The 24,226-nt window shown below is 42.8% G+C and overlaps 1 protein-coding gene across 3 annotated transcripts; it reads left to right on the plus strand.

Moving 5' to 3' along the window:
* The first annotated feature begins 341 nt into the window (after nt 1-341).
* On the plus strand, nt 342-23,707 carry arid1aa (AT-rich interaction domain 1Aa). Of its 3 annotated transcripts, none has more exons than XM_088327320.1 (20): nt 342-1,502; nt 6,360-6,575; nt 7,749-8,315; nt 8,395-8,490; nt 8,879-9,119; nt 9,921-10,010; nt 10,111-10,281; nt 10,746-11,034; nt 11,129-11,271; nt 11,348-11,433; nt 11,516-11,725; nt 11,802-12,006; nt 12,109-12,262; nt 12,350-12,519; nt 12,603-12,771; nt 13,162-13,287; nt 18,056-18,152; nt 18,344-19,184; nt 20,511-20,641; nt 20,723-23,707. In XM_088327320.1, the coding sequence occupies exons 1-20, from the start codon at nt 618-620 to the stop codon at nt 22,544-22,546; spliced, it is 6,711 nt and encodes a 2,236-aa protein (XP_088183446.1). In that variant the 5' UTR covers nt 342-617; the 3' UTR covers nt 22,547-23,707. The 3 variants fall into 3 exon arrangements, with proteins under 3 accessions (XP_088183446.1, XP_088183447.1, XP_088183448.1); XM_088327321.1 differs by having other exon boundaries at nt 12,127-12,262; XM_088327322.1 differs by lacking the exon at nt 342-1,502 and adding an exon at nt 2,136-2,237.
* The last annotated feature ends 519 nt before the right edge of the window (nt 23,708-24,226 follow it).

Genomic DNA, 24,226 nt, shown 5'->3' on the forward strand with positions numbered 1-24,226 from the left:
GGGGGAATGTGCATTGCTCTTCTCCAACGCTGCTAGGCTTCCTCCTCCTGTCGTGTGGGTTGCATTTATACAAGAAAAAAACATACTGTGTGTAAAAACAAAAGCACCAATGTGTTATAAGGGGGGTTATAATGCATATAGACGTAATAAAGTAGTAACTACAGTTATACAAATGAGAGATCAACTTAAATGTTGGCATAAATTGTGTATTTGTGTGGAATGTAATCCACTGTTGATATAGTTATGCACTGATACGGGGGGAAAACCGAGGAGATCGCAATCCGGTCCTTCATGTTGCAGGGTTGCGATCCACTCCAGGTTTTGCGACTCCCCGCTGGATTCGGTAAAATGGCTAACGAAGCCTCGTGTTGGTTGGTCTCAGTAACACAACTCCCACAACAATTTCTCTCGCGTTTTACGCATTGTATGGAGCGCCCTTCATTTCTATAACCCGCCGACGGAACCGGAACCAAGGGATGGCAACCGGATTCGGTCCGGTTCGCGGGAGGGGATGAATCTGCTCCCGGGATCAATGGTTCTAAACAATTATTCATGTTCCATGCTAGCTTTTGATTGTGACTGACTCGCCGAGAGAGGGAGAGAGGTGGGGGTATATCATGGCCGCTCAGGTCGCCAGCGCCGCCACTTTAAACACAAGCCCGCCTTCCGAGCTCAAGAAACCGGATCGAGAGCCCAAGGAGGACACGGTACCGGGGGAGAAGCAGTCGGAGAAAAAGCCGCCCGGGTTTGAAGGCGAATCACCGGGCCGGGGAGATCTGCAAGACGACGCGAGAAATGCAGGAGGAGGAGGGGAGCCTGAGATGAAGAACGGGAATGGGAACCCGCCCAGAGCTAACAATAATAACCAGAATGACAGCCTTGGACCTGAGGGAAACAATCACCCCGGTATGGTGCACCACCACAACCCTGCTTTCCCTCCACCGTCCTACGGATACAGTCAGCACTACGGTCGGGCCCCTTTTCATCAACATGGCGGACAACAAAGCCCTGGCATGGCAGCTGCTGCGGGTCCGACCGTTCAACCCAGCACCACTATGGACTCCTACCAGCCAAATTCGCACGACTTCTCCAACCACCAGTTAAACAATTACAGCCCCTTCCCGAACAGGACTCCGTACCCGGGCCAGGCGTACGCCATGAACTCGCCTCGCAGTAGCCAAGCGGCGACAGCTGGGGGGCAGCCAGCTAAGCAGCAACCACCAGCGGGAGGACCCGCCACCATGGCTGGATCTTATAATAATCAGAGATATAACATCGGAAACCCGCAGCCGACCTCCACGCCGACGCTTAATAAGCTACTAACGTCCCCGAGCTCCACTCGGGCTTATTCCGGCTACCCGTCTAGCGACTACGCTAGCCAGGAGGGAGTTAGCAAGGGAGCAGCCGACATTAGCGCTAGCGGTCAGTACGGCGGTAGCAATCCTGCTTGGCAACAAAGAAGCCATCACCCTTCGCCTTTGAGCCCTGGTTCTCGAAGCCAGGTAAAAACACACTAGCATTCTAACTCCATAGCGTATTTTTACACCTCCTTCCTTTCCAACGAGTTCACAACGTAGCAGGCCAGCCATTGTCTGCTATACTAGCTTGCTAAGACTCTAAAATGGCTGCCTCTCGTTTGTGTTTTTCCCTTCTCGGCAGCCCGTTAAAGTGTCGCTTTTTTTTAGTCTCTTCGAGTGTTAGAAATGGACATAAGCGCGGGGAGACGACGGGGAAACTCGTTGAAAGTACACGACTTTCGCGAGAGAGCGACTTTGAGAAACCAAGGGGGGCAACTGATTGTTTCTACCCCCCGTAAGCTTTGCCACGCATACCGTGCGAAACGTTAAACACTTTCTACAATTCGTCTCAAATCTTCCTTCCATACATCCAGTAACTTCTTGTTTTGAATTCTCAACGCCTTTTGTAGTCTACACTCGTTCATTTTCCATATTAATTATCCGACGATGACGGAAGGAATGTCGAGCACTCGGAACGATTATCTCGGTTAGATAAGCGTCTCCTTGCTTATTTTCCAGATTCAAAGACGACCTCAAACGTCGTTCTTGCATGTCACTTAAAATGACGTGTGCGTTTTGCAACAATCGATTACAGTACTTTGGGGCTGCGCGTGTTTGGAGTTGCCCGTGAAACGGTCACGAGGCGCGGGCCACATGAAGGGGGTGAGTGGCGGCGAAGCTGCAAGATTGCAGCGTGCGACGGGGATTTGAATTGTGGAGGTAAAAAAGCGTGTTGTCAAAGCCAGGAGATAGTTGGTCTGGGGTTGACGTGCTAGCGCCGGTCTGATTGGCTCCTCGGCGGCAGCTCATGGCCATTTATAATTATATGTGATGATGCGGGGCACCAGTTGCTGATAAGAGCAGCTTCCACTCATCACTGGGTCACTTGTGCTCTGATTGCCTGTCCTTTTTGGGTATAATTTTCTCCCAAAACGCAGCAAAAAGTTGTCTGATATCACTTTGATGCTCAACTAAATGATCAAGGTGTGAGACCCTCAAATTTCTTTAATTGTATTCTGTCTTCACCACATATAAACAATTCAGTTTATCATGGATTTAAAAGAAATCCGTAACCATTTGTGGGTAATGCAGGGTAAAACAAACAAATTGGGGCAGCACGGCGGCGCAGCGGTGTGCGGCAGAGTTCTAAGGTCTTGGGAACCTCCTGTGTGGGTTCAAATCCTGCTACCGGACTTCCTGTGCGGAGTTTGTATGTTCTCCCCGTGCTTGCGTGGGTTGCCTCCAGGCACTCTGGTTTCCTCCCACATTCCAAAGACATGCATTTCAGGTGGATTGGCCGGTCCAAATTGTCCCTAGGTGTGAATGAGCGAGCGAATTGTCTGTCCCTGTGTGCCCTGCGACTGGCTGGCAACCAGTTCAGGATGTCCCCTGCCCACTGCCGGATGATTGCTGGGATGGGCTCCAGCACCCCCGCGACCCTACTGAGGATCAGCGGCGCAGCTAATGAGATGAGACAAACAAATTGATCTATATAAACTTGAAGCCAGATATTCTCAATTAATAATCCTCAACAAATGGTAAATGGTCTGCATTTAGATAGATAGATAGATAGATAGATACTTTATTCATCCCCGAAGGGAAATTCACATTTCAATTTATACAGCGCTTTTCAAGTCAATGGCCTCCCAAAGCGCTGTACGATGTGCTTCACACTTACCTGTTCACACACACTCCCACACCAATAGGGAGTCACCCATGCAAGTTGCCGACCTGCTTATTGGGGGCATAAGGGATTCAGTGTCTTGTCCAAGGACACTTCGACACATAACACAGAGGAGCCGGAGTTATGCCGAGAAATGCATCCCTGCCGAGATTTGCATCCCCTAGCTACTATAACCCCTTTTACCTCGTTTTAGCTCACTTTTATATCACTTTTCGGGAATGTAATGGCAAACATATGACCAAAACCACTTCGTCTTGCATTTGTTGGGAATGTAATAATACTTAAACCATTCCGTCTTTGTATTTGTTGTGAATGTAATCGAACGGTAATGCACACCGTATATAAATCACTTTTGAGAACAGTTATGCACTCTACCATAAAGCTTATTATGCTGAAATAAGCTTTATGGTAGAGTGCATAACAATTTTAATACGAGTGATTTGAGTAGAAAAGGTCAAAATAAACCTGTTACCTGCTCAAAGGAGCCCATCCCAGCTATCTTCAGGCAGTGAGCAGGGGACACTCTGAACTGGTTGCTAGCCAGTCGCAGGGCACACAGGGACCGACAAGTCGCTCGCTCATTCACACCTAGGGACAATTTGGACTGGCCAATTCACCTGACATGCATGTTTTTGGAATGTGTGAGGAAACCGGAGTGCCCGGAGAAAACCCACGCAAGCTCGGGGAGAACATGCAAACTCCACACAGGAGGTCCGATCTCATGACCTCAGAACTGTGCCGCACACGTGCTAACCACTGCACCGCCGTGCTTCCCCCAAATGTCTTAATAAACAACACTTTATGAACCAAAAAAAGCCAGGTCCGTCATTTTCTGACATTATTGCTTATCTACATTGTTTTGATGGCATCAAGCTTTCAGCCAACATGGCAGGTTATCTAAACAGGGATTATGTCTTCTTTATTAACTGGCATGGCAAGTCGTTTTACTCTTAAAGGTATTTTTTTAAAGTATCTTTGATAATACAAGTATCTGTACTCAACCAGAATACCTTAGCAACAGCTGCCCTAGAATACATTCAGTCCATGTATACATTCTACTCCAACATGGGGCCTACAGGCACCAGGTAGCCCCATAAGAACACCTGAGTAGCTTGAGAACTGGGTGTGAAAATATCTCACCAGTGATGGTTCATTGTGATTTTCAAGGACATCAAATTTCATACTGGCAAGATGGTTTAATGGTTGACCGAGGCATTGTTTTCCCTCATTTTAATGATAATTTTATCACCAGATAAATCGTTATTTGTCATATTTGAAATGCATATCAAAATGGTATTATTCATGCTTATCAGGTACAAAAAGTTCTTCACTTGAACGTTGATGACCCCTGTTTTACAAGAACTATAGTTTAGCCAGTATGGCAAGGCTTTTTGATTAAGTAGGCATATTTTTGTCCTACGGGTCTTTTAATCCTGAACGATAACACATATCTGTCTTATGCACCAACTGCCCTAGAATAATACATTTAATTTATTTAGATAAATCTACGACTTTGTGGGTCACAGACAATATCACGTTTCCCATGAAAAGGTGAAGGTCGTTAGATGACCTTTTAATTTTTTAAGGGATCACCACTATTATTGTAGTGGCCATTTTGCTTACAGTATAAATTGTATAAACTGAGTGATATGCAATGTTTTTTAAAAAAAGTTTGGGCTTCTTTCCATGCATAATTCAAAGGAATGTCTGATCCATAAACGCGTATGAAAAACACATTTTATGAAGTTACCTAAATGATTTTATGTAAAGACATCCAGGGTAATGATTTCAACAAAATGAGAATAAGAAGCATTTACATTCTTATGTGTATTAATATTTGCTAGTATTTACATTTTCACATCATCTTGTTTTCTTGTTCCTCGAAGATCAGAACGTTTACTCACTGGTAAGTTATTTTTAGAACGGGCTACAAATTAATTAACTGGCCTTGGTAGCTACCAGATGCCCACTACCAATAGATTAGTGATGAGACTTTATTTACGATCATCTTCATTGATTAAAAAAAAAAACAACAACAACTCTCTTCCAGAACAAGAAAATGTTTGTTACGTCATGTTACTCTTTATTTAACACCCGGAAAAACCTAGGCTTACGAGGTGTAACAGTTTAATGGAGCCCAATCATTTAAATACAATTTTCTGCATGCAGTATGCCAGTATTCACTCATTTTCTTCAAAATGCAGCCATTTCAATGTTACGATAGTGTTGTATTTTTTATTTGCGTTTTAAGTAGTTCTATATTATAGTTGCATAAGAGCTTTTAAATGTATGGTGTGTGTGTGTGTGTGATGTGTGTATATATATATATATATATATATATATCTGATGCATTTTAACCACGCCTGCAAATATGTAAGCATGTAGCTGCTGTGTCTGGTTGGCATGCCACTTCAGTTTGACGCCAAACAATCCCCCCACCTTTTCCCCCTGGTTTCCCCCATCCCCTTTAACCAATCGGAAAGTGGTTCACCGTCTCTCCCCACCAAGGGAGTTTTTCTTATGCAGATTAGCCATGTGCGGCTTTTATTTATTTCAATTCATCACACTGCTTCTGCAAAATGTCACAATGGAATACCAATTGCAAAAAAATGTAACGCTCATGCGGCATTTATTTCCAATACATTTAGGAATTCTCAATCACAAAAAATAGCTGTGTTGGAGAGTTGTCGCATTTTTAAAACAAAATGAGATGAATATTTACAGTATTCATATTTTTGCTAGTATCACTATCAAGCCTCTACGTGTTCTCTTTTTGTTTGTGCTTCCCCGGACAAAATACTTGGACATTGCTCAAAAAAGCAAAACAGCTGGGAAAAGTTTGTTTTTAGGCAGACTACCTCTGTTTGTAAAGGGACGTTCTGTATGTTTATAGCATTGTTTACTTGTGAAACTTTGAAAATAGTTGAGGAACAGGATTTATTTTCTGTGCTATCCGGAAACGTCAATCGACAACTTCCAATCCGTGAACTGTGGCACCTAATCTGTTTTGTTATTCCAGAATAAACATAATTTATTTTTAGATCATATGAAGTTCAATTTACCTGTTGCCATTTATGGAACATGTTTTCTCACTTAACCGTGTTGAATTTCATTATTTTTCAACCTGACTTTTTTTCCTTTTTTTCTTCCTTTTGTAGCCTCCTAGTTCCATGGATCAGATGGCTAAAATGAGAGGGCAACCATACAGCGCCAGTAGCCCCTACAGTCAGCAGGCGCAGCAAGGAGCTCCAGCAGGGCAGCAAGGTCCTGGGTATCCTGGCCAGGGTTATGGCCCCCAAACCCCTCAACGATACCCAGTTGTAATGCAAGGACGAACCCCCGGAAGCATGGGTGGCATGGCCTATGGTCCACAGGTAGAGTGTGTGTGTTGAATTCAGCCTTTACAGTTGTACCTTTACATTCAAGCTTAATTCATTCCAGGACCGTGCTGTTCGCTGTAATTGCTCGTGTGACAAGCAAATTTTCTCGAAATGAAATAATTAAAATTGAATTGGCCTGTTCTGGACATCTCGAAAGGCTCAAAAGAATCCTAAATAGCTATAAAACACATAATCGTGATCACTAAAAACACTTTCAAATAATAATTCCACATAAAATTACAGTAATAAGATGGTAGTACTAAATAAATGGGAGTTTGTTAGGACTCACTATAACAAAAGTGTGCGCGTGTTGCAAAGGTCCGGGAGTAGGAGGAGGAGGCGTATGGGAGGAGTGACGGTGCACGACTTTTTGATCATGCGTAAGCGTTTAGCTGGACTTGCAACACCATCACTTTCTAGTTTTTTTGAAGAAAAAAATAATATATCCGAGGAGAATCGTCTCTGCTACCTCTTCAAAATGTTACAGAAATGGGTAAGGCAAGTGTCATTGTTTTTTTGTTTTTGTTTTTTTAAACAAGCAGCCCATTCCTTCCATTTAGCCAGCACCTCTCTAACCTCCTTTTAGACACCAGCTTCTCCGTTTCGTCCTCCTCTTGGCCATTTTTTTTAAAATTTATTTATTTATTTATTTATTTTTGCACCAGGAGTATGACCTCCCTCGGAAGTTATTGCAGCGAAGTGCTGTGTAAACTTATTTCCAAAGCTTTGTGATCGGCACTCGCTGCTTCCCGATTGTACTCCTTGGCTTCGGCTCTCACTGGAACAGTTGTATTTTTTTTTTGCATTGCGGTATTTATCATCACTCTTGTTTTTTCTCAGACACTTGACTGTTTCCCTTTACGGAACTAATGGCTAAGGTCACATAAAGGAGATGCTATAAAATGTGATTAAAGAGATGCAATCAAAACAAACTTTCTGTGGAATACAGCAGGTATAACCAAGGGTGCATGTGCAAACTAGACCTAGCTAATGTTGGTGAGCGTTCTCTAGTGGTAGCCTCTGGGACTGCTCGTAAACGGGATTTTCCTTCATAAAGCGAGCACGATTTTTTATTTAAAAAACTTTGTGTGTTGAGGTGCTTGTATAAAGATGCACCACTGTATTCCATTTTATACTTGTGCTCACAATGCTAACAATGTTTACTAGATGGGCTCCTATGGACAGCAGGGACCAGGAGGATATGCGTCACAGAACCAGGGCCCGTATTATGGCCAGCCTGGTCAGGGTCCAACTCCCCACCCAAGCCAGCATCAGACACCTTACTCTCAGCCCCAACCTGGACAACCAGGAGGTCAAGCACCTTACCCAGGGCAACCCCACCAGCCTCAGCCATCAGCGCCGCATACTCAAGGAGGATCCCCGTATCAGCAACCTCATATCCCCCCACAGTCCCAAGTTCCACCTCAAGGCCCTGCACAGTCTCAGCCACCGTATTCCCAATCATCGGCCCCGCAGCCTGGCCAGTCCCCGTACCAGCAGCCGGGACAAGCAAGTCAGACCCCACAGCAACCAAGTCCCCAAGCTCACCCAGGATCACAGGGACAAAGCAACTATCCAGCATCTGTGCAGGCATCTCAGCCGCCCTCCTCGCAGCAACAGCAGTCACAGCCACCCCAGCACTCACAGGGTCAGTCTGGACCATACCCACAGAACCCTCAGCAGCAGCAAGCACAGCAGTCACCTTATCAACGCTTTCCTCCTACACAGCAACAGGTGCAAACTTCAGATGGGGATCATGGTGGTTATGTTTGCTTGGTTCACAAACCTATAGAGAATGTGATGTCTTTTTTAGGAGCTAGCGCAAGACTCATTTCAGTCCAATGCCCCACCATCTTCGCAGCAAAAAGGTGGTCCAGATGATGGTCAGGGTCGTCCCTCCAGCCTTCCGGTCAGTCATGTATGGATCATTGCAAGTTTTCATTTCGCTTTTGTTTTTGCTCCCGTGTTAAAGATTCAGCTTCTGTATGGTCGCTAACCTTCTATGCAACATATTGTAGTTTAAATTATTTAAGTGCCAGAGAGAACATGGGTTAAGTCAAACATTGGTTCATTCTTGACTAAATAAACTCTATTCAAGTTACCAAAAAAATCAACCACCTCTTTGTTAAGATAGTGTGATCTACTAGGGATTTCTAATCAGAATTTGTTACTGCAATTTTGCCTTACCCTACATTGAGAGACCGGTCAGTGTAAAACTTTTTTTTAAATCTTAAAAGAAGCCAAATTATTGGGGTTTCCGTACTCTAATTATTATGTTCTTCCTCATGTCTTTTCAGGACTTGTCAGGGTCCATTGACGACCTGCCTACCGGTACAGATGGTGCCCTCAGTCCTGGAGTGAGCACGCCGGGTGTTTCGAGCAGTCAAGGCGAGCAGAGTAACCCAGCTCAATCGCCCTTCTCGCCGCACACTTCTCCCCACCTTCCAGGCATCCGAGGACCCTCACCCTCTCCGGCTGGCTCTCCGGCCAGTGCTGGTACCCCCCGTGCTGGACCGTTGTCACCTGCTAACATGCCAGGTAGGATATTTCTTCACATAGTAAAATGTGTGGTGGGATCCTAAGCCTAAGCCTGAGTCCTACCCAAATTTCTGGCCAGGTTGGGCCTATAATATCAATCATTACGTTTGGGCCGGGCTGGGGTTCTCTCTCCATGCCTTTAAAAAAAAAAATCCAATTATTGTTCTCTTGTGTCTCTGCCTCTCTTTTTCTCTCAAAGTACTGCTCTAGATTCTTTAAAACGTGCTGTTGCTGTGGTTTATGGCCCAATTTCAATCTGCCAAAATGACGTACAACCCGAAAGTTTTCCCGTCATCTCTTAAATATCGGAAAATGGTCGGTTAATGTGACCTCTGCAGACACACAAATATAAACCTTAAATGTTTATACAGTCTTGTTTAACTTTACAAAAGACTAGCTCTAATTTGTTGCCATAAATCGGCTTTCCTCCTGAGTCCTCACAAATAAAATATTAAATTTTGTGTTTGCTTTGGGCTCTGTCTTGCAAATCTGATTTTGGTTGGGCTCTGGTTTGGTCGGGCCTTAATACCAGGCCTGGGTTGGGTCACCCTGAATTTTTGAACGCTTGATCTTATCTCTGGCTGGGATAAACTTGAATGTTTATTTGCCATTTTCGACATGTATTTGTGCCTGGAATGTTTTATTGTGAATTGAATCTTACAGAAAATATAGATTTATTTTATTTTGGTCAATGTTGTCAGGTTAAGCTGAATAAATGTACATTTTCAAACGCATAGTTAACAAAGTCTTCATGCTAATAATTTAAACTCGCAATGACTAAATTTAATACGATTTCCCCAGGCAACCAAATGCCCCCAAGACCGTCAAGTGTGCAGTCGGATGGTAGCCTTCACCCTGGCATGAGCCAGTCTCCTCTGGCTCCAGACAGAGGTACACAGTGTATCATAAAGTACAATTGGGTTTCCGTTATATTCTGAACAAGGCTGACTGTTCATTTTCTCCCTTTTTCCTTTTTTCCACATCACTTCAGGGTTTATGCAGAGAAACCCTACTATGCCCCCTTATGGTTCTCCACAGTCAGCCTCTGCATTGTCACCACGTCAGTCTTCAGGGGGACAAATGCATCCTGGAATGGGTCCATATCCATCAAATAATTCCATGGGTGGATACGGACAACAGGGGGGGCAATATGGGCCCCAGGGTGTGTATCTCTTTCTTTTGTCCCCTTAAAATATATATTCATTCTTATTTATTTTCCTTTAAACATGCAAGATGTTCCCTGAATATGTTCGCCATGACATAATTAGGTGCGGTTTTAAAGTTTTTGCCTACATTTCTTTTTACAAAAACTCTTTAGCTTCTTTGCTTCAGCACAGAAGCACAGCATAGCAAGCTATTGCTGCTCCCTTCATCTAACGCGGTTGCTGCTATTAATAGCTGTGAAGCAGAAAGTCAGCTGACGTAGCAGAGCCTCCTGTCAGTAGAGCTCAGACTGTGACGAAGGCTTGTTGCTCGGGGAACGTAGCTCTTTGTGCTAACCCACAGAAGAGAAACAACTCTGCCTCAAAAAGGGAAAAACAATTATTTATAGCTTTATTTTCTAGGACTGATTTTGTCAATGGTCTCATATCATTTTTTTAATCATTTGGGTCTAATTTGCCACAGGTTATCCTCGCCAGCCTAGCTATGGTAACATGCCCAATGCCAATTACCCTGGAACGGGCATAGGTCCAATGTCAGGTCAAGGTGGGGGACAACCATATGCTGGGATACCCCCAGGAAGGATGCCACCAAATCAAATGGGAGCACGTCCTTATGGCCCTGCAATGTCCCCAAACATGGGCAACATGCCATCCCATGTTAGCTCAGGGATGTGCCCTCCTCCAGGCATGAACAGAAAACCCCAGGATCCCGCCGCCATGCAGCACCCCGCCTCTAACTCATTGCACAACAGGTTGGTCGATGCCTTTTTCAGCCAAAATGCTTGACGTCCAACAATTATGCTTGATCGTTGTAATAATAAAATTAATTTATTCTTCCACATCCAGGATGTCTGGTTATCCTAACATGCCTCCAGGCATGATGGGCTCTGGCCCTCCTTATGGTCCTACTATGAACAACATGCCTGGCATGATGAACCAAGGCGGCTCCCCCTACCCAATGGGACCAAACATGGCCAACAACTCAAGTGGTAAATTTTAAGGCTTTAATTGGGAATTTTGTTGATTTAATACCAAATATGTATTTCCAACCCTAAATTTGTGTAGGTATGGCTCCCAGTCCAGAGATGAATAATAAAATAAATAATAAAGTTGATGGAAGTGGGACACCTAAGCCAGAGTCCAAATCGAAGGTAGTATCACAATTTTGGGCTTTTATTGTTGTTTTTAAACAAATGCACTAAACTGGGCTTATGATACTGTCCATCGAAACAGAAATCGAATTCTTCTACAACGACGAGTGAAGTTATAACGCGTCTTTATGAGCTAGGACCAGAACCTGAACGAAAGATGTGGGTAGATCGATATTTGGCTTTCATTGACGAGAAGGCAATGGGCATGACCAACCTGCCTGCTGTGGGACGCAAACCCCTCGACCTTTTCCGACTCTATGTATCGGTAAACGATATCGGGGGCATGGCGCAGGTAATGCTTAGTGATTTTGAATGTCATGGGTCTTGATTTTCTACCTGATTATAAGACAATGTTTTTTCTGACTTAGGTGAATAAAAACAAGAAATGGCGAGATTTGGCTACATCCTTAAACGTGGGTACATCTAGCAGTGCTGCCAGCTCTTTGAAAAAACAGTACATTCAGTGTTTGTACGCCTTTGAGTGTAAAATCGAGCGCGGCGAAGACCCTCCTCCTGAGATTTTTACAGATAACAAGAAGAACCAAACCCCAAAGGTCCAGCCCCCATCGCCAGGTAAGAGCTACAATTACACACTTTCTTTTTCTCAACCTCTTTGGAAATGTCATCTAATTGATGTGCCGCCTCTTGTCTGTTTCTCACTTTTTCAAACTGAAGCATCCCTCTGCTCTACAGCTGGGTCAGGCTCTCTGCAGGGCCCTCAGACTCCCCAGTCAACTAGCAGCTCCATGGCCGAGGGTGGAGACTTGAAACCTCCAACTCCAGCTTCCACGCCTCATAGCCAGATGCCACCTATGGCACCTGGATCTAGGTTACTTTCTCATAACAGTATTACAAAGCTTGAAACTTGTTTTTGTTTCTAAATGTATTTCCATTGTGTTTACCCACCATCCCGTAGAAATAGTGTTAACGTGCAGGACCCCTTTTCTGAAGGAAACGACCCTGCTTACCCGCGTAAAAACATGACACCCAACTCGGCCTATCAATCCAGCATGAGCACCCCAGACATGCAAGGCCGCATGGGCCCTTATGAACCCAACAAGGACCCTTTTAGCAACATGAGAAAAGGTATGGGTCATGAAATGCTCCTATGATTTCAACTGCTCTCTTAGTTTGCACTAAATAGGTTTTATTTGTGAAAAAAATTTCAGTTGGAGAGCAGTTTCTCCCTGCTAACCAGGGCCCCAACAGCGTGGTGGCCGAGCAGCAACCGGCACAACAGCAGGGGCCACCATTCAACCGAGGACCACCCGGGGCTGTGGGCACAATGCCAATGGTGCCCAGACAACAGTATCCTTATGGGCCTGGCTATGACAGGAGGTAAGAAATACTCGATGAAGCTCATTAAGCTTGAGGTAATGATAACTTGCGGGTAATTTCCTTTTCTAGTCTGGGAAAGATTTAATTAATTCTCCAACCTAAATTGACAGAGAATTTATTTTCTCTTTGTTAAGTACCTCTCTGTGATTTGAACTTATTATTATATATATTTTTAACAAATATATAAAACACAAAGAATACTGTTTTATCAGAACTCGGGTGAATTTTTTTTTTTTTTGGGTGGTAGGGTACATTAAAACGTGTAAAGCTACCTATTTATTTGGTTTAACCATTTTAAGCAATGTTATAAGGCAAATGTTAATATATTCTCTACTGTATTTTCACATATCAATTTTCTTTCAAAAAATGATCGCAACTCTTATTTTTCAGATCTGAGCCAGGAATGTGTCCAGAAGGCAACATGGGATCTGGTGCTCCTCAGCCAAACTCTATGATGCCTGCCAATGCCGACCATGGGATGTACTCACCAAACCGCTTCCCACCTCAGCAACCACGGTTGGTTAGCCTTTCTTTTTATCTTGGAAGCAATGAATTTGTTAAAACAAATGTGTTTGTGTGTATATATAATATGATATATGATATATAATATACACACACACTCATACATAGGCCTGGACGGTAAAACTATAATAATAATAAAAGTCCTATAATAAAAAAAAACATTCATTTAAAAGCCGCAATTACCTCTGGACAAAATGGGGGCACTAATGCAATGCCAACTCAAGTTCCAGATTAACATTCAGCCACAGAGTAAAAGCAAAGGGCTGCAATGCGCCACGTTGAACACTGTCAAAATGAGCGATAGAGACGATGGATAACAACCAGAATTGAATGCATTATTCTTAAGATGGGGCCTCAATTGCCTTTAAATCCCTTAAATCCAATTTTCAAATGCCTTAAAAATGTGAAAACAGTAATTTGACCTAAAAAGATTTAGCAAGATTGATCAATTGTCCTTTCTAGTAATTTACGGATTCACTTTCGTGGCAACATTGCGTTACCACAATAACGGAGCTATCAAAACGGTGTTGTGGTTTCAGTCGGGCCTCTCAAAGACGTTGACTTTGTAAGTGGTTGTCCGACAAACGTTTTTCACCATGGCTAAAAGCTGTTCCAGGTATTTTGTACGAGGCCACGACATAGTGTGTGCAAGAAATATTTTTCTGTTTTGTTTGTTTCAATTGTGATTTGTCGACTTGGGCTAAAATTCGATTTCAAAAGGAACCCTGCGTCCTTGTTCTGACATTAAATATTGGTTAAAGCAGCATTACATTTTGTCAACTTTCAGTCAAGGGCAAAAATTTGACTTGTGAGAGGAGAAAAAAGACGTGATCAATTTTATAATTATTGATATCGACTGATAAATGTTTTATCTTGATAACAATTTTTGTAATCGCCCTGGCCTATATACAAATATATATGTACTACAATTGTTTTTAAATAAAACACGTTATCGATGGATTCATTAGAGTTTGATGCATGCTATGTAATTATACAGGGTAACTTAAAAACAAACTATACTATCTGGTAGGGATGTAACTTAATGAAAATCTGGGGGTCATAACCAAAAAATGTGTAACCCTTGGCCTAAAGTATGAAATGACAAAAACCAAATAAATTCCCCCTAAATTATCATTATTTTTTATCAATAACTGGCTGACATTACTTGCTATACAAAAAAATAAAAACAAATCAAAACAGATATAGTGAAACAGCTAAAAGATCTAAAATGCAAACGAAAAGTATGAGAAAGTATGTTCTACTTTAGTACTTAGAATCAAGTGGCTGTTTATTAGGAAAACAAATGGCTTGTTACTGCTGCACTGAACAGTTAACCTCTTTACATATTACATATTTTGGGATATTTCATCTTTTTAATGGGCAGCGGTGTGAATAGTGACAATAGTGGAAGGAAGTAAAGGATGATGACTATGACTGTGCAGAAGTCGGTACAGTCTAATGCAGGGGTCGGGAACCTTTTTGACCCAAAGAGCCATAATCGCTTTATATATAGCGTGTATATATAGATGCAGAATTTTAGAAAAAAACCTGATTGCGATTTTTCAGATCTGTATTGCAATTTTGATGCGATTTTTAAGAAAAGTGTGTTTCTGTGCTTGTTTTTGCTTTGAGGGAAGAACTTAAACATGGTGACATCCAAACTTTTTTTCAGCGCTTTTTATTTCACCGTGTGACTATGGATGATTTTATAAAATTTATGAAATGAGAATAATGCCAGAGCCAATGTCTTGTATCAACAAATATACCACTTTAAACCTGTCTCTCCTCTGCAGTTACTTAAGATCATTAACAATAAGATGCAAGCTAAATTTTTTTTATTATTTTTTTTTAAACTGCGTACCTTGATTCTAGCTTATTTACCTTGAGTGCAGATGTCGCTGTGTGCATAACTCCACCCACCCCCTAATGCTTACCCAATCAAATTTCTGTGTGCTTGGTTGGCGCTTTTGTGTGTTTACAGTTTGTCCTGTGGGTTTTCTTCATGTAGTGTCTCAACAGTGAATATACATTGATTAATGAGATTCCCTATAACGGATTCCTTAGCGAGGTATAGCCAAAACATGGTCTGTTGATGTGACACCTTGACTATTTTTGGGACTGCGCCATTTAGATATTGGACCGAACCACTCATACCTCTTGTGTTAGGTCGGCTATGTACCCATCATGCTCAACTCTGCTTATCAGAATTGGAACCCTATAGAATAAATGTGCATGTCCAGAATTTTATCTCTGAGCCATACGTGCTCGCGAGTCATAGATTCCCGACCCCTGGTCTAATGCAACAAATATATCACACCAGCATCCTCCCTGTCGTAAAATAAACAAGAAATTGAACTCTCCTAGAACGTACCTTAGTGCCAGCCAACTTCGGGGATGAATGGATTGAATGTGACACACAGATTAAAATCGCTCAACTGAAGTAAGTTAGCTCTCTAGTGTTGGGATGTAAACATCAGCCAATGTCCGGCTAGCGGCTAGCAAAAACGGGGAAATAAAGGGACTCACAAACCTTTCTAGAAAATGTTATGTTTGGTCAAAGCTTGGCCTAGCTCCAGTTTTGACCTCATGTGCAAAATGAAAATTAAGAAATTGTGTCATGGATTTAAAAACATTATTACATGTTTAAATATTCTATGTAGCCTTTTGAATGAATGAAAATATGAATATTCTATAGTGACGTTGCTATTCCACACAATTCGATAATAAAGTTGTATGTTTTACGAGTTAAGTAAATACATTGAAGAGGTTGGAGAAGTCTTGTTCGTTGCATGAAGTTAAATGTGGTTGATGGTCTTGTCCAAATTTTCTTTTGTACAACTTATAAATTACTTCAGTTAACCAGGATGAGGACTTTGATTCTATTGTGCAAATCTTGCGTCTGGAGAAATTCGATTAAAATTGTAAGAAATAAAGACAGATGGGTACTTTTTATTTCATCGACCCACTCTTAGAGCATGTGAGCTTTTTCCATCGAAGACACAATGTCTCACTTTGATAGATGAAAGATTATTACTTGGGGAAAAGAACCAGCTGACTATCAAATGCTTTAATCCACATTCAAACCTGTAAAACTACAAACTTGTAACTATCAGAGTTCTGGCTATCTAAGAAGATCTGGCATAGTGTTTGCACATTGTTGTTCCAAAAATCAACAAACTGTTGCTATGTTTTACTGCTTACATGCCACAGTCAGAGACATGATAATGATTGTGCACGGTAAAAGGGAATGTGTATGCTGACTGTTTGCGGCTAGTTCTGTCATTCTGATTTGTAACACAGGTGCAAGGCATTGTAATGTTTCTAAAGTAATAGCCAGTTTCGCCTGAGTTTTAGCAGCAAAAATCTTCCATGCGGAACCAATATGGCATGTAATGTATTTGCAGATAATGCATGCTGTTCTACAATAAAGTTCAACTCTAGGGCGATTGAAAAGTATCTATTTTTAACTATTGTACCTACAGTTTTTTAAAATGTATTACATTTGAATGTCACAATCAGTCGATGCGACTCCTGATTGACTTGAGAAGCTGACTGCAAATGGTTGTACCTATATTGAATTTCTAGAATGTTTTTGCAACTGAAATGTCACGTTCATTAGTTGTAGAAACAATTTTTTTTTAAAATGTATTAACATTGGAAGTTGCTTTTCAATCATGCTTTAATAAATGAACACATTTTAAAGTTAGGCCTAAAAAAGCAAAGGTAAGAGCACACAGTCCTTTAAAATGTTTAATTAATCCCCCCACTGGTTTCATGTTGTTGTTGTTTTAATTCATAACATTTCTTAAATTGACACTAAAGTTTTGTTTTTATGGTTACTGTGACTCAGGAGTTAATACAGGCTATTATTCATTTTGGTGTATAGTTGTTTTTCTTTAAAAAAAAACTTGGCAAAAAGAATTCATAAAACGAACAAAAATCATACAGAAATAGGAATAAAATAAAGTAAATCAGCAAAATCACATGCAAGGATTTTACATTATTTGATGTATTATTGTTATTTTTCTGTGCGACCTTGAACATTTAATAAAATCAAAGGGTTCAGTGGAAGCCCTTTAGAGCAGGTTGGACTTCCTTATTTGAAGACTTCTCTCCCTATTCTCCTTGCAAGTTCAAAAACCATTTTTCTTCTTATTTTGAGTGTTTACTAAAGTTTAAGCTTATTCTTATTTCATATAAAATAGATTTCCTTGTACTACCTTATAGGCATATTATTAGTATATAAAAGGAATGGAAAAAATATCAATCCGCTGCCACCTACTGATGTAAATGGCTGATGACTGGAAGCAATCAAAGATACTGAACAATGGCATGCTTTTTTTGTTGTTGCAAATATTGGTAAATTTCTCTCTACTGTGCCCTGGCAAACTGGTTGAAAAACATTGGGTAAGAGATTCAGTCGCAGAATGAATAAAGTCAGTAAATGTTAATCAAATCATTAAGTGATGTAAAAATCCAAAATCTCTCAATGATTTATTGAATCATGGCCACATGTATTCAACAGTTTCACTTTCAGTGCTTAGTTTGAGCTGAAAAAAGTCAGTCATTTTCTAGGTTTGCACGGAAACCCTCACTCAATGTATCACAGTATTTAAGAATTTAATATCACATACGAACCACATTCTCAAGGTTATAGTGAAAAGTTCCAAAATCTAAATGCTTTGTGTAAATTATAAAGCAAGATATAAGGAATGGTTGATATTTTCATGGCTAAGCTGATGTTACAATTTTACATTTACAGACATGATTCCTATGGTAATCAGTATCCTGGGCAAGGCACGCCCCCTACTGGCTCCTACCCTAATCAGCAGGCCGGAATGTACCCACATCAACAGCAGGTAACAATCTACAGTGCCTTGGTCACAGATCTTTTGTTAACCTGAAATCAAACATTAAGCTTATGATGTGGAAGTCTTAGAACAATGATCAATTAGGTCGGAAAGATGACTCTATGCCCCCCGTTTTTAATACTTTTTTTTTTGTGTAAGTATAGTATCAGTTATCTTACTCATCCTTATTCCTTGTGTAGGGTTATAAGCGTCCCGTGGAAGGAGGCTATCCTCCTTCAAAACGTCACGAATCAGAATACAGTGGGCCTTTCCCAGGGGGGCAACCACCACCACAGCAAACACAGCCAGGCGGAATCCCGGTATCGGCTTCAGGACAGCAAGAGCCGTACAATCAATCATACAGCGGCAGCGGACCTTACCCTGGCTCCGACCGCCGCCCTCCTGGTCCAGGCAATCAGTTCCCGTTCCCTTTTGGCCGTGAACGGATGCAAGGAACGTCAGGTCCCAATTCTCAACCTGGCATGCACCCTCAGATGATGCCGTCAGGCCCAGAAGGTCCTCAAGCGGGTATGTGGCAGGGACCACCGCGGGACATAAACTTTCAGAATTACCACGGCAGGCAGGGTGGTCCTGGGGGCCCTGCCCAGGGACCGGGTTACCCCGGCATGAATCGCTCTGAAGACATGATGTCGTCGGAACAGCGCATCAATCATGACGGCCAATGGGGCGGTCAGATGGGCTCGCGGCAACCTCCCTACGGTTCCGCAGGGCAGCCCATGCCTCGTTCTGTGCAGGCCAACTACCAGCCCCCTCAAGGCGTGCAGAACCACATTCCACAAGTATCGAGCCCCGCCTCCATGCCCCGATCCATGGAAAGTCGGACATCACCCAGTAAATCCCCGTACATGCACGGAGTGATGAAAATGCAAAAGGCTGGCCCTCCTGTGCCTGCATCCCACATAGTGCCCTCTTCAGCTCAGTCACCCCTAATAAGACGAGACATGCCTTTCCCAATGGGCTCTGTTGAAGCCTCTCATCCTATTCTAAAACCCCGTCGCAGACTCACCATGAAAGATATCGGTAAGACTCCTTTGCTGGCTATTCCAGCTCTGTCTTTTTTGTGGTTGTGTGAATTTCACTCAATAAGTTAATGTTAAAGGTGATCTGAACGTCAACATTTTTGTAGAAAACGAGATATTACACAGAATAAAGTCAAGTGTTTAAGATCAGTGCTTGAATATTCTAAATAAACTCACCGACATTGTAGTTGCTCAGGGCTTATTGACAAAGCGCCACTCACTCGTTTTTTTTTTTTATCTCAATAATGATGTTTTCAAGGGCTGAGGCTTGGAGAACTGTAACATAGTCGCTGCAGGTGGCAAAGGTAGACGTCCCTAACATGGATAAAGACTGGTGGATTTTGCATATCAGCTCATGTTCCACAAATGCGTTGTTATTAAAATGCCACCATTGGACTAGTAGGGATCTCTACAACAGTGCTGAAACAGAAAAGCCTGTCCGTCAGGGCTAGGAGGGACGTGTAACATAATTTCACAATGGTTGACATTAACCAAATCCTTAAAGTTTTAAAAGCCATTGCAATTATTCTAAAAATAAGGCTTTAATTGGCATTAAAATATCTTGAATCAAATTTTCGAAAGTCTTAAAAATGGGAACACATTAACAATACTTAAAATAGATAGTAAAAATGAATTTATCTTCCATTATGATAAAAATACTTCATGAATGAAGCAGAAGAGTTCTTTTAGAATTGGTAGTTATCTGCCAGTTTTGACTGACGATCCGGACTTTAATGTAAATATCCTTTTTATTTATTCCTTGACTAAATATTTGCAGAGTGCTATGTTTTTCAGATGGATCAAAATGAGATTTTAAAACTAAAAAAAAGCCTCTTGTTCACAGTTGCCTATAATTCAGTTTTTTGTCTTGTTTCAATTGTGTTGTTTTTTTTTGTCAACTTGGTCTAAAATCTGTTTACAAAAGGCATTAAAGTTTTTCCATTTAACTTGCACTAAGCTGTTGGAACCCTGTAGTTGGATCTTCAATTTTTCAGTGTTCTAGTATCTTAAAACGCACACTATGTGATGAGGTTGTTGGAAAGTAATTCACAAGGTGGCTGGCAATTACTATTTGTTAAGAGACTGGTGCGGTGACGACAAAATCCTGGCGATCTGGCAGGGTTATAAACCCTGTGTAGATTTTTTGGGGTTTCTTTGGGAAACTTCCATTTTAGGTACTCGGTCAAATTTACATGTCACTCATGACTATTGTTAACCATCTTGTAATAGACTCTGGCCAAAGTTTGGCCCCCAGGGAAAGACACATTGGGAATTACTTGTTTATGTAATTATTCGTTTGTGTTTGTGCGTTTTTACATATATTAAGGAACCCCAGAAGCGTGGAGAGTAATGATGTCATTGAAGTCCGGTCTCTTGGCTGAAAGTACTTGGGCTTTAGATACGATTAACATTCTTCTCTATGACGACGGCAGCATTTCCACCTTTGATCTTAACACGGTGAGAATTTCTGCCTGTGTGATACTTATGCCTTACATAGTGAATTTTGTCTTACATTTATTCCTTTTCTTTTCCTATTAGTTGCCTGGCTTTCTAGAGTTGGTGGTGGAGTATTTTAGACGTTTCCTCATTGAGATCTTTGGCATTCTGCGAGAATACGAAGTGGGAGACCCCGGGCAGAGGACACTACTTGATCCCGATGCCTTGAACGAACCAGTAGACTGCCTCGAAGAGGAGGAACTGCGCGCGGAATACGCTGATCTGAAAGATGATGAGGATGAAGATGAGCAGGATGCAGAGCGACCACCTCATATAAAACAGGAGGAGCGGGATAAGGAGTGCTCCGAGTCTCAAGAAGTGGATGAAAAACACACTGATGAAGAAAGGAAATGCAAGGGGTCGTCATCCGAGCAAGCCAACTCTTTTCCATCCTCTGCCCAAGAAAGACCCAAACAGGGCAGCAAGTTTGATAAGTTTCCCCTAAAGGTGTTACGAAAGCGAGATCCATTTGTTCCCACGCAGACCAGCAATCACGGCAAAGTGCAGGAGTTTAAGAGCGGATTGCTTCACTGGAGTGCAGGCGGGGGAGATTCGACGGAGCACATTCAGACACACTTCGAACCTCGTAAAGACTTCTTGGAACGCCGGCAACGAATACCTGTGCCCCAACATGTGCTGAAGAGGCGGATCCGGGAAGATTTCCTCGAATATAGTTTGCCAAGGGAAGGGGAGAAAAAGAATGAGGATGGAGACCGGTCTAAAGAGACAGAGATGGGGAAAGGCGCTGTCTCACAGGAGAGCCCCGCCCTTGTGAAAGAGGAGGAATTAAAAACATGTGAGAACCCCCCCCAGGAAAATCACGGATCTGTTCCGTCTGTTCCTAGTGTAGTAATGAATCAGGTCCACGCCATCCTAGAGGATGAGCCTCACAGTAAAGATGAGGGGCCACTGGTCTCGCTAGCCAACTGGCAGGATTCCTTAGCTCGGCGCTGCGTTTGCATCTCCAATATCATCCGAAGCCTCTCCTTCGTCCCGGGAAATGACCACGAGATGTCTAAACATCCAGGACTGCTGCTGCTCCTGGGTCGCCTGATCCTGCTCCACCACCGACACCCTGAGCGCAAACAGGCCCCGCTCACCTACGAGAAAGATGAAGAGACAGAAGATGGCTCAGGCCAGAGGGATGAATGGTGGTGGGACTGCTTAGAGCTGCTGAGGGAAAACACACTGGTCACTTTGGCTAACATCTCAGGCCAACTCGACCTTTCCGTGTACCCTGAGAGCATCTGCTTGCCTTTGTTGGATGGCCTACTGCACTGGGCGGTCTGCCCTTCGGCAGAGGCCCAGGACCCTTTCCCCACCTTGGGTCCGCACAGCTCCCTGTCCCCTCAAAGACTTGTCCTGGAGACACTGAGCAAGCTAAGCATCCAGGACAACAACGTAGACCTCATTTTGGCCACCCCGCCATTCGGTCGATTGGAGAAGCTCTACGGGAATCTGGTGCGGCTGGTCGGAGAGAGAAAAGTCGCCGTCTGCAGGGAGATGGCCGTAGTTCTGCTGGCCAACCTGGCCCAGGGCGATACCATGGCAGCCCGGACCATCGCTGTTCAGAAAGGCAGCGTGGGGAACCTGCTGGGCTTCTTGGAGGACAGTCTCGCGGCCACCCAGTTCCAGCAGAGCCAGAGTTCTTTTGTACACCTCCAGGGGATGCACTTCGAGCCCACCAGCACAGACATGATGAGGCGGGCTGCCCGGGCACTGCACGCGTTAGCCAAAGTGGAAGAGAACCACTCTGAGTTCACACTACACGAGTCCCGGCTCCTGGACCTTTCAGTGTCTCCCCTCATGAACTCGCTGGTCTCCCATGTTATCTGTGATGTACTCTTTTTAATAGGCCAGTCCTGACAGCTGTAGGGAGCCGTGGCTCCTCTTTTCTTGCTTGTGCGAAACCGGGCAAGGGACGTTTCAAAGTGACTCTTATTTATGAAAACCTTCAAATTCCATTCTAAGCCCTCCCCGGGGCATCCTTGCTCGTAGACTGTCATCACAGAGCTGTGCTGGATTACACGTAAGGGAGAATCCACATCAAGTGGCTCAATAATAAATGCCAACCTTAAAGCGGAGCGCCACCGCCTTTAGGGAAACTGTTCTGCACTTGGGGGTGGTTAGGAGGGTTATACTTTTTGATAAAGGTAAATGAATAAATAGCTGAAAAAACAAAAACTGTAACCAAAGTTGCTGTGTCGTTTACAGTGAGTTTGGGAGACGCAGGGTGCCCTAAGCTCTCCTCCGGAAGGCACAATGAGTCTGTACTGGTAGACGTTCGGAGGCGAAGCAGACTGACAAAAGTGGCCTACTAGTTCTAGTCGCTGTAATCGGATCATCACCAGGCAGCCAAATTCTGTCGAAATAATACTTCACCGGGGAGGCCTGTGCATCGTGCAGTAGATTGTAGGACATTTTCTGTACTGCTCTTGAGCGACAGCGCTCTGTTTTACAGCAAAGCGGCTGCCGCACAACTAGATATCGGAGGCCATTCTAGTTAGGAGTCGGACAGTAAACGGCTTTCTTCCCCAAAGTATCAAGAACACCCTTACCTCCTCTTATCCCTTGATTGTATGAATACCCTTATGAAAAGAAATCACCTCTTAGGACTGGTTTTCAACTTCAAATACAGCTTTGCTGTGGTGTATATATCTATATAATGTTGTACATTACACTTCTCTGTGTCTGTCTGTGTCACTATTCTCTCGCATATTATCGGCGAGGGCCGATGGCGACCCGCACCCTCCTGCTGTTAGCTGCTCTCCTCACAGCTCTGTAGTGCAACAGACTCGACTCCGACCCGTTTCCCGGTACAACACAAAACTAGATGAAGTACACGTTTGACAAGTTTTCTTCAGTCATGGATTCTTCATATTTGTATTTCAGACTATGTAGCTAAGACATGTAAATTCCCTTATCCCTTTTTTTGGCTCAATGAATATCATTTATTCAGTATGAAATCTTTATACTATATGTTCCACGTGGTAAAAATAAATGTACATTAAATCTTCCTAAGCTGTTTCTCGTCTTCCCGTTCCGTTATTGCTCGTTTTTGAACAGCGACTCTTGACAGACGTGTTTTAACAGGATTTACTCAACTCAATCGAATAGTGTGCAAATCCCTGTTTGTGTATAGTGGCGGCACTAATTTGTAACAGTGGTTAAGGAGACATTGTGTATTGAGTGCCTCCTAGCGGTAATCCAACATGGTTGGGTAGGCATACTTTAACTGGATTACTTTCAATTACTTTTGGATTACTCCAATACCAAATATGCTAATAAAAAACAAAAGAAACTAAATATGAATAAAATGATGACTCACAACACGTGGTAAGCTTTCTCTCCTGGCTTTGATCTCCGGCAAAACTAATATAAAATGTGACGGAAACAAAATGAAAATGAATCCAAACAGTTGCCAACATCATTTTTGCCGCTCCATGTATTCCGTTACTCCCCAAGCCTGCATAAAATTTAGTCATTTAGTTGTCTGTCCCTGTTTGCCCTGCGTTTGGCTGGCAACCAGTTCAGGGTGTCTCCTGC

This window comes from Urocampus carinirostris, chromosome 2 (assembly GCF_059441175.1).
Source record: "Urocampus carinirostris isolate Australia breed hairy pipefish chromosome 2, RoL_Ucar_1.0, whole genome shotgun sequence".
Taxonomy (NCBI): domain Eukaryota; kingdom Metazoa; phylum Chordata; class Actinopteri; order Syngnathiformes; family Syngnathidae; genus Urocampus; species Urocampus carinirostris.